The 15,646-nt window shown below is 41.2% G+C and overlaps 1 protein-coding gene across 2 annotated transcripts in view; it reads right to left on the bottom strand.

Annotated features, from left to right (window-relative positions):
• FAT4 (FAT atypical cadherin 4) overlaps positions 1 to 15,646 on the bottom strand; it is a 224,156-nt gene that overhangs the window by 38,833 nt on the left and 169,677 nt on the right. For both annotated transcript variants that reach the window (XM_050946189.1, XM_050946190.1), the window contains exon 10: positions 1,801 to 1,905. In XM_050946189.1, coding sequence (XP_050802146.1) covers positions 1,801 to 1,905 — 105 coding nt within the window. The remainder of the gene's footprint in view (positions 1 to 1,800; positions 1,906 to 15,646) is intronic.

Genomic DNA, 15,646 nt, shown 5'->3' with positions numbered 1-15,646 from the left:
GCCAAAGTGGAATGCATCTTATTAAATTGTGATTGTTCCATTCCTTCTTGAATTTGGCTACACATTATCTATTAGTCCTTACAGTGCAAGTCTGCAATAAACTTAAAATATACTAAGCCTTGTCCGTGAAGATGTGCATATTTTTTCTTTGCTATAATCTGGCTACAAACATCGGAGCCTTCCATTTTCTCAGTATTTTATTTAATCTGAATATGTATGTGCACTTCATACATTTCTTTCCAAATGTCATTGAACTATGTAATTACTTTTCTTCTTTTCTATCTTAATCTCCAAAAGTTAGATGCATTTATAATGAAATCTGATTATAAATATAGAAAATGAGTAACTCTCTGAGAAAAATGATATAATATAGGATAAGAAATTCATTACAAGTGCAAGACAGATAAAAGTTCTCACAACAAAACAGTTAAAAATGTGTTCTGAAAAACATTTTTCTAAGATAGGGTTACTCTTTTAGCTGCCTTATAAAATATTTGTTTATTTTTTCAGCTTTTTTCTTTTTCTGTTTCATTTGTTTTATTTAACATCATTCTTTTCTATATGAACAAAGACAATCCACAATGGATCTGAGTTCAGACCCAAACTTTGTGTGACTGTACCAAGATCTCTGAAGTAACCCTTTTTATGTTTTGTATCATTACTGGCTGCTCAATTCCTGGTAGAAATTAGTGATAATTATCTTCAAGTCATTATTAAAATATATTAATAGGACTGTATGAATTCCTGGTTTTATTCTTAGAATTTAAGTCTAGAAGCACTGCAAAGTTTTAATAGTAAACAATAAACAGAATGGGCCGGGATTAGTCTGGAATGATACAGTAATGTGTTTTGATCTTTTCACATCTTTTCTAATGCTTTTTAGCAAGGTCTAATCATTATAAAAATAAGTGCCATATTCAATATTTGAGATTATGTTGCTCATGAACAGAAGAATTAATTACATTTACTGATTCCTTGCCTGCATATTTTTGAGGAGTTGTGACTGCAAATGTGATTACTTTGTAAGAATGTTGAAATACAACAGAAACTCCCCTTTTATAGCTAGAAAACAAAATATGATGCCTTCTTTGCAAATTATTAGTGTGTGAACCAACAGAACTTGATTGTGGAACTTACAATATATAATTCACAATCTTTACATCTACTATAACTGTATAGTTATTCAGAACTCAGTGGTGTGACCTGCACTCAATGAAACACCAGTAAAATACTCCAAAGGAAAATAAGGAAAAACTGTAGCTTTAAGGAATCCAAAAAGTGGGGGAAGCATGGAATCCAAACAATCCAGGGGAGTTCAGTGATGGTTTGCGCAGGAAGTGATGAGTGACCAGTTGCAACCCAAGCAGCCTGGCCCTTTGTAGGTTGGTGTGAAGAGAGGGTAGGGTGTAGGAAGGCAGCTGTGATTGTGAGCTGGGCATACAAAGCGGGAGGCATCTTGCACACGTGTATGTGTACACACACACACTCTCAAGGACCAGTAAACATCTGGCCATAAGTGTACACAAGGAAAAATCTCCTCCCTTCCCTTTTGTTCTCATGTAGAAGAAACAGAAAGTGATATTATAAATTACTAAGGATTTTTTAAATAGATGCTTTTTTCTCTTAACTGGACTGTTTTTTAACTGTATGTCATGGAACCCTAATGATTTGGGATATGCATGTGATTTATTTTGGTAAATTGAAATTGACAGAAATAAATATAGGTTTTATTTAAGTGAACCTGAAGAAGTCAGTATATCTATGAAATGTTAACAAAAAAGAACCCCAACAGCAACTCACCAAATGGACAGTGGCAATAATATCCTTCCACTCCACTTTGACAGGACCCTCCATTGAAACAGGGGTTGCATTCACAGTAATTGACAGCAGATTCACACATTTTCCCTGCAATCAGGTAACCAAATGAACTTCCATGTTAGTTTTCATGTCAGTTTCAACACGGGTCTTACATTAGGCCAACAAGCTTATGAACCTTGAATATATTTTCCAACTGTGCCTTAGAAAGGAAGAAAGATCCCATGGATCAGTCACAGGATTGGGGGTCGAGACTGAGATTCTATTCCCAGCTCTGCTACAGATTTACTGTGTGACATTGGGAAATTTACTTAACCCCTTGGTGTCTCAAGTTATTATCTTACAAGTGTGTTGTGAGGCTTAATAAAGTGACATTTGTAAAGTGCACTGAGAGCATCAAATATATAGCTGGGAAGTACTGTTATCCCTATTTTTTTAAGTGCACTGAACTCATCAGGGTGATGGGAATCAAGGATAAAGAAAGCCTAACTTGAATGAGTATGAATGTAGCATGTTTAACGCAGGCAGATATAAGTTATTTTTAGTATATTTTCCCATCAATTATGAGCTCCGTTCTGAATCAGAGGGACCACGGTCCTCTGGAGCTAAATAAAGCATGTTACTTTAGAGCCAGTTCTCTTCTGAACAGACACTGTCACATGTGCTAAATATTATTCACTAGAGAATAAAATTACAGCCTATAATTCATTTCAACAAGCCTAAATGACAAGTAAGTATTTTTGCAGACTTTGTACATAAATGAAAGAATAATAGCAAGAAGAGAAACTATGAAAGCTATCACAAGTATGTACAGGAGTGCCAAACTAAAATGCTGTTCACATGTAAACCATAACCATGTCCCTAATCGAAATAATAAACTAGAGTTCTCTTCTCTGAGGTGCTCCGATACCACAGTGGTGCCTGAATAAACCCCATTTTCCCAATCCATCCCTCCGTCTTTGCATCCCTCCACTGGTTCCTCCTTTTCCACTGTATCAACCACAAACTACTTGTCTTCATTTTTAATCCCATTCATGGCTTAGCAGCACCCTATTATCTTATACAGTTTACACATGTTGACACTTGCTGCTTAGTGATAACAGCTTTTATTGCCAATTTGTCAAAATTCCAACAATCACTTTTATATTTTTCTCACGACACCCTGACAAATCTGCAAATCCAATTAACCTTATTCAAATCTCTCTTTACAACTCACCTGTACCATTTTGCCTACAAAATACTTGGAAATACTAGGCAGCTGGCATTCTGCTTGTAAGTACTACTTATTACACTACAGGTAACTGTCTCACTTTCACCACAACACAAATATTAAACATTGTTAGAATACTGCATGGAATAAGAGAAATATAGAGCTGGAAGGGACTTCTAAAAATCATCAAGTCCATCCCGCCCCTCCTGCGCTGAGGTAGGACCAAGTAAACCTAAATCTTTCCTGACAGGTATTTTTCTAACGTGACCTTAGAAACCTTCAATGATGGGAATTCCACAATCTCCCTTGGAAACCTCTTCCAGAACTTAACTATCTTTAGGAAGTTCTTCCTAATATCTAACTTAAATCTCCCTTGCTGCAGATGAAACCCACTAATTCTTTTCCTACCTTCAGTGGACATGGGGACCAATTGATTACCATCGTGTTTATAACAGCCCTTAACATATTTGAAAACTGTTACCAGGTGCCCCCTCAGTCTTCTTTTCTCAAGACAAAATATGCCCATTTTTTAACCTTTCCTCATAAGTCAAGATTTCTAAACCTTCTGTTGCTGTCCTCTGGACTCTCTCCAATTTAGCCATATCTTTCCTCGACTGTGACACCCAGAATTGGACACAGTACTCCAGCTGGGGAGTTACCAATTCCACATAGAGTAGGACAGTTACCTCTTGTGTCTTACATATGACAATCTTGTTAATACACTCCAGAATATTAGCCTTTTTTGCAACTGCATCACATTGTTGACTCATATTCAATGTGTGTGTTTCAGCGGTACTACCTCCTAACCAGTTATTCCCCATTTTGGGTTGTGCATATGATTTTTCCTTCCAGAGTGAAGTACTTTGCACTTGTCTTTATAGAATTTTATCTATAAAAATTTCTGTTGATTTCAGACCAATTCTCTAATTTGCAAAGATCATTTTAAATTCTAATCCTGTCCTCCAAAGTGCTTACAACCCCTTCCAGCTTGATGTCATCCACAAATTTTATAAGCATACTCTCCACTCTATTATCCAGGTAATTAATAAACATATTAAATAGTATTGTACCCAGGACTAACCCAGATACATCCTCCCAGTCTGACAGTGAACCAGTGATAACTACTTTTTCAGCAGCCACAGTATAACAATGTCATCTACAGAAATGGTTCTCAAAGCCAGTCCACTGCTTGTTCAGGGAAAGCCCTTGGTGAGCCAGGCAGGTTTGTTTATCTGTTGTGTCCGCAGGTTTGGCCGATCGTGGCTCCCACTGGCTGCGGTTTGCTGCTCCAGGTGCTGGCTGCCCTTACCGCAGCCCCTATTGGCCTGGAGCGGCGAACTGCAGCCAGTGGGAGCTGTGATCGGCCAAACCTGCGGATGCGGCAAGTAAACAAACCGGCCTGGCCAGCCAGGGGCTTTCGCTGAACAAGCGGCAGACCGGCTTTGAGAACTACTGATCTACAGCCTATTTCCCTAGTTTTCTTATGAGAATGTCCTGTGGGACTGAGTCAAATACCTTACTAAAATAAAGATATATCATGTCTATTGCTTCCCTCCTATTCACTTGGCCAGTAACCCCGTCAATGAAAGATATTAGGTTGGTTTGGCATGTTTTGTTTTTGAAAAATCCATGCTGGCTATTTCTTATAACCTTATTATCCTGTAGGTGCAACAAATTGAATGTTTAATTAGCATAATCTTGGGTATTTGATCTCCAGAAAACCAAAGCTCTAGTTACCTGAAGGTCACTCATGTCCCATGATGGTAATGTGCAGTATGCAGTACTCTCTCCTTGGTCAGGATCCTACATTTCTGAGTATTTTGGATATCCTTAAATCCATTTAGAAAACCAGGGTTGTACTGTGCTAACTTGTTTAGTATCCTAGAAATTTTGCAACATGTGTCTGCCTGTTTTCAATACCTTTTGGTGAGGGGTTATACATATAAAATTAAATGAAAAAGAAGTTATCCTGCACAGGCTGTCTAAATCAGTTGGTACCAGCAATATGACAAGAAAGGGCTGGGAAAAGTCTTTTTGATTAATATTAAACTCTTAACTTCACCAAAGGGACTGGAAGCAGGTCCAATGCCTGTATCTGATCATACTTTTTTGGGAGGGGCGGGGGGATATTTTAATTTTTTTCTTTTTTTTTCTTCGTATGTGAAAGAGGGAGTCTAATCTTTCTCATGTTAGATATAGCTGTTTTGTTTAAGTCATAAAAAATAATATCCTAGAAATATTGATCTTTGATTGTGTTCAAGTAGGAGATAATATGTAGGGGAGAAATAATAAACTTGACCCACTGACATTTCTCAGTAGTTGTCAAAATTCAAAGCTAATAATGCTAGTTTTTATGACCTAGCTAAAGAAAACCCAATGTTCATCTTTTTGTTCTTCCTCATTATCCACTAAGTCAGATAAAGAGAAGAAAACACATCTAACAATGGTTTGAACAATTGCTGATACCAGTAACAGTTAGTTTACATTCCTACCAGCTGTTTTGACACAGGAGAAGAAGTTCCCTTTGATTACGCTAGCTTGGGGTACTCTTTAAACTAACATTTATTAAGAATAAAGAGCAAATCCAAGTCTATCTCTGCTGCTCACTGAAGTCTTGAGAGGAATGGCTCTCCATGTTTGAAGTAACTGTGTTGATTTAACAAAGTTGTCTTTGAACCAGTACAGATCACTTATCCTCTTCAAATCAGTGCTACACACATTCTTCTATAAATCAGAATCAGGGAACAAAAGTAGAACACAGGAGGGCTATTTCAATTTAAGCTTAAGGATTCTCCACATAAGCACTTTCAAAAATTTGTTTGATAAGAAGGCCTTTAAGAAAATCTGGTAACCAGGCAGTGAGAGACAAACTCTCATCAGAGATTAAAAACAGAGTAAGAGATAGGAAGTAAAAAACAAAACAGAAATAAGAGACATGCCTACATATAGATCTATAAAATCAACAGATTTTGGTATTTAGTTCAATAGCAGTGGAACAGAACCCTTCGGTACCATGTCAGTAGCTTTCTATCTGTAAAGCCAAACTGCCATAGCCCTATGAATCCAACCACAGAGACTCCATGAGAGAGAAAAAAAATACATTTTAGAAACCTCCAAAATGATTTAAAATAGCTTTTCCATAAGCCGAGGTATCACAATATTAATGTTTGGAACAAAATACACCAAGCCAAGAATAAAATGTTCTTTTCTCAGCATAAAGTATAGATTATCTGCTCTCTGGCATGTTTTTACTTGTGATGGTTCATGAGATATTAAACCTTAAACATATCCCTTCTCCAGAATCGAATATTTTTCCATCCTGACAGTCGGACAATTCTGCAATTCTGGGGAGAAATTTGGTAGCTGGGAGAGGATATTTCTCTAGCAGATAGGTTTAAAAAAAAATATATATATATATATACCTATTTCTATGGCAGAAATCTCAGCACATAAACACTAGCTTTCCAGCTTTAGTAACAAAACTATTCTTAGAAAACATAGCATGTTTTTTCTCCCATCTGCTTATTGAGGCAGGCCTACAGCTGTGATAGTTTATTACATCTTTTAACATCTGATTAATGTAAATTAGCGGTATGCTAGTTTGAGTTTTAATATAATGGTTTAACTGTATATGAATTACATCTGCAGTGAGGTGTCTGCTACACATAAATTCTCGCATATAAATCTGGGTTTGGTGGGAAAAGTTTGCAAATTTACCGTTGTTTTCCTGTTCTGTTTGGGATAAAATGGATTTGGATTCAGAGATTCAGTTGTTTACTCTGCAGAGACTAAAATAGAACTGTTTTCCATGATCAGAGAATGAACATAGACATCAGTAAAGGACAGATGGTGAACTCCTTCCTCATATTGCTGAGCAGTTAATTACCTGAGTAATTCCATTCACTCCAATGGGATTACTTGGGTGAAACACTGCTCACCAATGTGAGTAACGGATTCTCAATCTGGCCTTAAGTGCTTACTTCCATTGTTTTACTCAGAGATGCTTCCTATGAATTTAATTAAACTCACAAGTTTGGCAAGTTTGGGGTTTTCTAAACACATTCCTCAGGGCATTTTTCATGAAGTTTCACTGCTCTAAGATTAACAACATGTGTGTCAAATAGTAATGTTTTGATGAGTGAACACATTGATTTGCTTAGGTAAAGTATGACCTAGAGTTAAACATATCGCCAAATGATTATTAACTTTTCAGTACTATGGGAAATTCATCTTTAACATTTCATTTTCACAGATTTGGATTACTGTGAATCTGACAGCCAAACATTCATCTTTATTTTGATGAGATATAGAAAGTAATTTTGTTTCTATATGTTTGAGTGCTTCAGGTTTATCAAATGTGAGGAAAGGAAAGAATCAGGCAATGATAATCCAGCGTGGCTCAGGTATGCCAAGTCTTAATATTCGTGGGGTATATAGCTGCATCGAGTGGCTGATGCAGTATATCAGGCTAGTAGATATTCCCGCCCCCCCCCCCACAAAAAACCTTTGTTAGCTTTCAGTTAAAATTGCTGGAATGCACCTTCTTCCAAAATACACCTATAAAGGCACTAAACAGTTGTCTTTAAACATCCCATCTATGTTCCCCTTCTCAGCCTCAACTTCTTCCTTTCCAGAGCCCAGACTCCATGTCATCCCAGGCAGGGCCGGCTCCAGGGTTTTTGCTGCCCCAAGCGGCAGGGGGGAAAAAAAAAAAGCAAAAAAGCCGCGATCATGATCAATGGCAGCTCCACCGTGCTGCTTTCTTCTTCGGCGGCAATTTGGTGGCAGGTCCTTCCCTCCGAGAGGGACTGAGGGACCTGCCGCCAAATTGCCACCAAAGAGCCTGACATGCCGCCCTTTCTCCTGGGCCACCCCAAGCACCTGCTTGCTGAGCTGGTGTCTGGAGCCGGCCCTGATCCCAAGCAACCAACAGAAAGATATCTTTGAGCTCATTTTTATAATGCTCATTTTTATAACAATTTTTAAATTAAATTAAATCATCATAAAAATAAAGGGAAAATGGACAGTGATTTGTGGTGGGAATAAGGGAGCTGGGCTGGATATTGGGGCTGAGAAACTAGTGTAGGCAGCGGGATCCACAGGTTTAGCACAGAGCTGTGCTGTCCTGCCCCACTCGAGAGCTCTGCTCTTCAGTCCTTGCTACTAACTTTTATACCTCCCCACTTATCCAGGCCCTCTCACACCTAGCACCCAGTCCCTCAGACAATTAAGCTCAGCAGCTGAGTCCCTGCATATCACTGACTTCCTGACATCTGCCTGCTGATGAATCAGAGGAGGTTTGTCAGGCCTGGATCCAGAAAGACAGTTAGACTCCTATGGTGTGCTCCACGAAGGGACTCAGGTGTCTTAGAATGACAGCCACAATGCCTCGGAGCATGTTAGGTGGGGAACTCCCTAAGCAAGCCAATGTGAGATACTGATGGAGGTGTGTGAGGGGGTGCTAGACCCCTTCCCCCTGCCCACAGAAGTAAGCATCTAAGTCGGGCTGCAGGGAGGCACCTATCTCTGCGTGCCATCAACGAATGTGAACCTTTACAGGTAGACTCACACTAGCAGGGCTCAAATGAGCACAGTGAAAAGGGTGTGGGCATTGCAGCTCAGGGGACACCTCACTCTCCAACTTCCAGCCTCTGTAATACCTCTGTTCAGTGGAGGATAAAGTTTGTCAGGATGGAGGATTCCTTCCTGATTTGGGCATGGGAACAGGGCTGGCCTTACCATGAGGTGAACTGAGGTGGTCACCTCAGGTGCCAGACTGTGGGTGGGGCCACTAGGACCCAGAGTGTAGAAAATTTTGTCTGCTGCTGGTCCACATATATTCTCCGCTCTAAATGCACAGAGATGGTGGAGTGCTGTGCTGGAGGAAGGAGGGCACAAGAGACATAACTGGTAGGTAATAGAAAAAGTAAGAGGGAATAACAGAAAGCAGAAGGAGCTACAGGGAGAGCGAGGAGGAGGAGTCTCTTATGTACCTATCTAGCACTTCCAGGAGTCTGGACTGATTAACACCAGCTTCTCAGGGAGCTTCCTGTTTCCTTCTGCTTCCCTGAACCCACTTGAGGGGAATAGGCAGTCAACTGAAATAGCAGAAGCCAGTTAGGCCCTTAAGACGTTAATATTTTCCCACACTCAGGCCCTGCTACAAGCCTGCTTATTTGTCACCTTTAGTTGAGTATTGAGAGCCACTATAGCTGGCACAGAACAGCAGTCATGAGTGAAAGAAGAAAAACACCCTTTTTTCTAAATGGGGCAGCATTTAGAAAAAGAAAGCAAGCAAAGGAAGCTTTTCTATGTAAGCAGGAAGGAGCTCTCCTGAGATACACAGACACAAATGTTCATGGTGAGCCTTCCGGCCCCAGTGGGGATGTGAGTGGTGAGGAGATGTCTGATTTTCCAGTTAGTCAGAGTGCAGGTGACCTGGAAGCTACTGCAGTGTCCATATCTCCATCTCAAATGGATGTAACCATGCTCATTCCCGAAGAAAAGTGTAGATCAGAGAAGACCGTGGTGGAGGCGCAAGGAACAGCTGCTGCTAAGTTTAATTCCTTAAGCCTAGATGATCCAGGACTGTGGACCCACTTGAGCAGTAGCCTGAGGAACTTCCTTGTACTGCATGGGCTGCAGCAAGTGAAAAACTTCATGTTCCCCAAAGACAATGAAAATAGAAGTTTCCAGCCAACACATTACTGGTGTGAAATCCCCAATGGTGACAAAGTGGAGAGGCCATGGCTTATGTACTAAAAAACCCAGAATGCTGCGTACTGTTTTTGTTGCAAACTCTTCCAGTCTAATGTTCCAGCCACACTGGGTTCTACGGGAACAAAGAACTGGAAAAATCTGGCTAGAAATCTGGCATGACATGAGAAGGCAGCAAGTCACCAGAGCGCATTCCATAGGTGGAAAGAACTTGAGATGAGACTACGGTTAAAGGCCACCATAGATGATCAGCATCAAGAGTAGATTGCATTAGAGTCTCTTTACTGAAAATGTTCTGAAAAGGCTCATTGCCACTGCGAGAATGCTTGCTGCCCAAAACCAAGCACTGCATGGCACTTCAGGTCAGCTGTATGTGCCAAACAATGGAAACTGCCTTAAAACTGTGGAGCTGATGGCTGAGTTTGATGCTGTACTCCAGGAGCATCTAAGAAGAGTCACCACCCAAGAAATGTACACACGCCATTACTTTGGAAAAACAATTCAAAATGAGATTATACAGTTACTGGCAACAAAAGTCAAACAGAAGATTGTGTCAGATCTGAAGTCAGCAAGATATTACTCTGTTATTCTGGACTGCTCACCTAGACTGTTATACAGAACAAATGACTTTAATGGTGTGTTTTGTAACATCAACAGAACCTAGTGAAAATGTCCCTGCAATGGTGACTGCCAGAGAGCATTTTCTACAATTTATTGATATTGATGATACTACAGGAGCTGGTATAACAAATGTGCTTCTTAAAAGGCTGGAAGATATGGGAATTGCAATAGCTGACAGGAGAGGTCAGGGCTATGATAATGGTGCCAACATGAGAAGAAAGAACAGAGGAATGCAGACATGGATCCGAGAGTGAAACCCTCGAGCTTTTTTTTGTCCCATGCAGTTCTTATTCATTGAACTTGGTGGTCGGTCATGCAACATCAGCTTCTAGTGAGGCTGCTGAATTTTTAAACGTAATTCAAAGCATCTATGTATTTTATTCTGCATCAACTCATCGACGGCAAATTTTGAAGCAACATCTGGGAACATCCTCTCTGACACTGAAACCACTGAGTACCATGCGATGGGAAAGTTGAGTGGAGGCGATAACACCAGTTTGGGAAGATAGATGGTGCCACAGTTGCCATTATAGAGGATAATGCTATGACAGGAACTGTTCGTGGGAGAACAATGGCAGAGGGAAATGGAATAATAAGAAACATACATAACTTCAAATTTCTGCGTCGCTTAGTGTTGTGGCAAGACATTTTGTTTGAAATAAATATTGTAAGCAAGAGACTCTGAGGTGTTGACCTTGATATATCTGGAGCAATGGAACAACTGGACAAAGCAAAGTCATACCTACAGTGTTACCGGTCAGATGAAGGATTTCAAAATGTTCTGAAGAGTGCACAGAAGATGGCAGAGGAACTTCACACTGAAGCTATTTTTCCACCCATTGAAGAATTCAAGAGTCACTAAAGAAGGTGACATTTTGATTATGGGGCCTGGGATAATCCCATAAGAGATCCCAAACTACAATTCAAAATTGAATTTATCAGGTGCTAGATTGTGCAATACAGTTTAATGCAGCAGTATATTAGGGATGTTGTATGATATTCCAAAACTCCTCACTATACCTGAAGAAGACCTACACCAGCAATGCAGGGTACTAGAGATAATGTTGACACATGATGACATGCATCATATTGATGTGAGTGATTTAGGTGATGAACTGAAAGCCCTTTCAAGGTACATTTCAGCAGGATCAACGCCAAAGGCTCTTCTGGAATATATGTACACAAATAAGATGACCACCCTCCTTCCAAATGCTTTTGTTGCTCTGCGCATACTTCTAACACTTCCTTTAACAGTTGCCAGTGGAGAATGCAGCTTCTCCAAGCTGAAGTTAATAAAAACACATCTACGCTCCACAATGACACAGGAGGGGCTGGTCACCCTTGCAACCATCTGAATGGAGCATGGGCTGGTCCAGACTGTGGACCTTCAGCAGGAAGCAGTTCAAATCTTTGCAACCTAGAAGGCACAGAAAGCACCACTTTGATTATTCAAACAGATAAAAATGCCATTGTTTATGATGCAGACAAGAAAAGTAACATTTGCTGTTCAGGCATTTGAAAGTTAAGCATTACTTAAAATTGTTGAACAAGGCATTTTGAGTTGTTAGTTCTCCTTTATTGGGGTAGGTAGCAGAGCAGTACCATGAGAGGAGTAGAACAGGAATAAGACAGAATTGAGTCCATTCAAAGTTTTGACCCAAGCAAGGGGGTATGGGGGTATCATTTGAGCTCCCTGCCTCGGGTGCCAAAATGTTGTGGGCTAGCCCTGCATGGGAAGAAGAAAAAAATGATCTTTATGCCACTGACAAAAACTCCCAGAGAGACTGATTAATTAGGGACAGAGTTAATTAATATTGACAAGATCAAGTTAAGCTCCTATCGTCAGGATGAAAGCTTGCAGACAAATGAAACTATAGATCACATTTCAAATCACTAAGAACCAAACCATTTGTTAATGAAAATATAACTGTGTGTACCAACTGAAAGCTGCTGGGTTAAACTTTGGGGTGCTTACATTGCATGCCTCAATATGCCCATCTTTTAAACTGATTCTTTTGTTAATTTAATTTTGAATGTGAAACAATTTAACAAATCTACATTCCTTTAACCTAATAAGGTCTGGAAAATAGGAAATGTAGGGTTCATGGCCCGGGCAGGCAAACTATGGGAAGCCACAAAGTATATTCCTTTTAGAAACTGATTCTTTTCAAAACAAAACCAGATCATCATTAATAGACATAATTATAACAGACTGGTTAAACCTTAATGATGTTGGTCTGAGGTAATCTGTCTTTATAATGCTATTTCGTGGAATGAGCTAAATTGCCTCCACAGTGTGATGAAGTGACATGCAGCTGATAAAACATAATCAATCAAAGAAAAGTAAGTCTACCCTCTCGGTCTTGAAGTATGCTATTACAAAGATCTACAACTCATGTACTCTAATTTACAGGGAACAGAAGGCCTGTGTTAGCAAGCACTAATATCCACACACAAGAAGTACAGAGATGGTGTCTCTTGATGATGAATGCAAATTCAGTTATGAGGTACAGTATTTTTATTTTGAGAGCAGCCATTAAAACTATACATATGGTGCACTAGCTCTTTCTACCTAGCATTTGAAATGGAATTACTCAGCTCCTTATGGGTAGGGGGCTGGACAAAAGTATCTTGGCTTCTTCTTTCACTTAGGCACACAGAGAGTATATTCATGAAGATACAACTTTGTGCTCTCTCTGTTAAATCAGTATAGCTGTCTTTAGTCAAATACTTTTTCTTTCTTTCTTTTTTTTTTTTTGGAAAAGAATGTTTAAGGGAAACAGGATTAATCCTACAACCCTTTCCCCCATTTTTATATTGGTATGTTGGCAATAAAATAATCACATACATGCATACTATACCATGTGACTTAGGTGATCCAGTCTCACTACATAAATAACAAATAGTGACTAGCCAAGGACAAGAGTTCACAAACAATCCATATGCTGAAATTTTCTTGCATAAACTGTGTGGCAAATTTTTGTGAATAATTCATTTATAGAACTCAGGACATGTTTGTGAACAGTTTTCAGGCAGAAAAAAAAGGGCTTAATTTAAATTGTGAGCAAATTATCCAATTTGCCCTACTGATCTCCAACTTTAAAGTTATTTTGCTTTATTGACTAAAAACTTTAGTATCTTTATTTTTCTATCTCAGCTATTTAGTCTTCAGGGACTTAAGTAATATTTAATTCTAACTGCTTGTCGGCAGAAAGGAACTATCAGTTGACTTTTTCCCTCATATCTTTGAATTAGAATGGTGTGTTTCCTGAAAGGTCAGTTAATCTATGAAGTTTAGAACTTCCAAATCTGAAAACTCACTGATTTTCTGTTTTACAATTATTAGTACTGACAGATAGTTTTAACCAGCATATAAGGCACCATGTAGAGCTCCTGTAGTTTTTTCTGTGCCAAAAAATTAAAAATTCTGCACACATTTTAAAATTCTGCAAATTTTATTTGTCAATAAATAGAAGTGGAGGCTCCAGTATGGCAGTGCAGCGCACAAGCCACTGGCTACATGAAGGTGGGAGATCATCCTGCAGTCCCCCCTGGGGACATGGATTAGGTGGTGAGGCTGCACTCAACACTAACACATGGCAAGGGCTGGGCCTGCCCCAGAAAAAGCATGAGGCCCTGCCCTTCCATGCCAGGCACACCAGGTATGGGCAGGCAGGCTCAGCAGGATCCAGGTGTGGAGGGTTAGTGTGGGGGCATCAAGGTGCAGGGTGAGAGTGTTCTGTGAGGGGAAATTTGGGTGCAGGCCTCTCAGTGGGAGGTCTAGCTGCAGGGGGATCTGGATGCACTGGGGCTCACTACAGGGGCTCCAGGTGCAGGGAGAATGGGACTCTGAAGTGGGGTACAGGTGAAGGCGGCTGGGGCTCAGTGGAGGGAGCTGGAGGGGGCTGGAGTTCGGTGGGGGGTTCCGGCAAGCTCAGCGGGGATTCCAGGTATTTGGGGAATGGGGTTTGGTGGGGTGGGGGTATGGTTGCAGCTGGTTGGGGCTCAGTGGGATCGTGGTCCAGGTGAGACAGGCACATTGGGGTGATCCAGGTGCATGGGGTGGGAGCCTGTTGGGGTGGGGCTCTGGGTGCAGAGGTGGAGGTCCAGATGCAGAGGGGTGGGACTCGGTAGGCGAGTGGTCTGGGTGGAGGGGCAGGGACCCACATGCAGTGGGTAGGGGCTAGGCAAGGATCTGGAGGTGGGAGGGGGCGTGGAAAGGAAGGCCAGTGTGGAAGGGTGGGGCTCGGCAGAGTGGGGGTTCGAGTGTGGGGAACTCACTGAGGGGTGGTCTGGGTACAGGGGTGGGGGTCTGGATGCAGGGGAGGAACTTGATGGGGTATTCTGGGTGCAGGGGGACTCTGTTGGAGATGAGGCTCAGCAGGGTGGGAGTTCGGGTCCAGGGGAGGGGTTGGGTGTGTGGGAGGGTGAGTCTTGGCTGGGGGGTCTGACTATGGGTGGGGGTCCAGACGGACAGAGGTCGAGTATACAGGGAACAGCTCCCCATACAGTGACCCATTCCCCCATGGATGAGGAGTGATGGGGGCAGGAAGTGGGTGCAGAGCCAGGGCCAAGTAGGGCTGGGGAGAACCAGAGGTGGGGGGCTGAGTGTGGGGATCTTGGTGGGGAGAGTTACGGGAGACTAAGTGGGGGGATTCTGGGTGAAGGGGGTGAGGCTCAGCATGGGGGTCTGGGTATGGGAGGGTCTGGGTATTACCCTCTCCCGGGGGGTCTGACCCAGCACCAATTGGGGCATACCCAGACCCCCGCACTGATTTATCTTTTTGATGGGTCTTCAAGGTGCCTGAAACAATGAACCCACACTGCTGGGGAAGGGCCCATGACTGCTCTTCCAGCTTCCCTTTGCTTCTCTGTCAGAAAGTCATTTTTCTGCAGGGAAGCAAAGAAATCTGTGGGGGACATCAATTCTGCAAGCATGCCACCAGGAGTAGAAAACCCAGCTCAATCCATAGGAAAAATCTCAAAACCCATCAAATATAAGTCATTAACACAAATATAAGTTCTTATGTTTTCAAGTATGTGTCACAATCCAGAACAAATGCCATATTTAACTTACATTTGATAAGGGTTGAACATTACAGTATGACATTAGTCCCACAAAAGTTTCCTGCGTTTTTCATTAACTTCAACTACAAGCTATAGGCCGACATTACAGTATCCTGCTAAAGCCAAACACAGTGTTCTGCTGATGGGTACCAGCAAACGTGTTCCCATTTAACCACTGCTGTTAATGACTTAAAGCATTATAGAGGATGGGTGCCT

The sequence above is a fragment of the Gopherus flavomarginatus genome, chromosome 3 (assembly GCF_025201925.1).
Source record: "Gopherus flavomarginatus isolate rGopFla2 chromosome 3, rGopFla2.mat.asm, whole genome shotgun sequence".
Lineage (NCBI taxonomy): Eukaryota > Metazoa > Chordata > Testudines > Testudinidae > Gopherus > Gopherus flavomarginatus.
The sequence above is the reverse complement of the archived record's forward strand: the minus strand, read 5'-3'. Positions and strand labels throughout refer to the sequence as shown.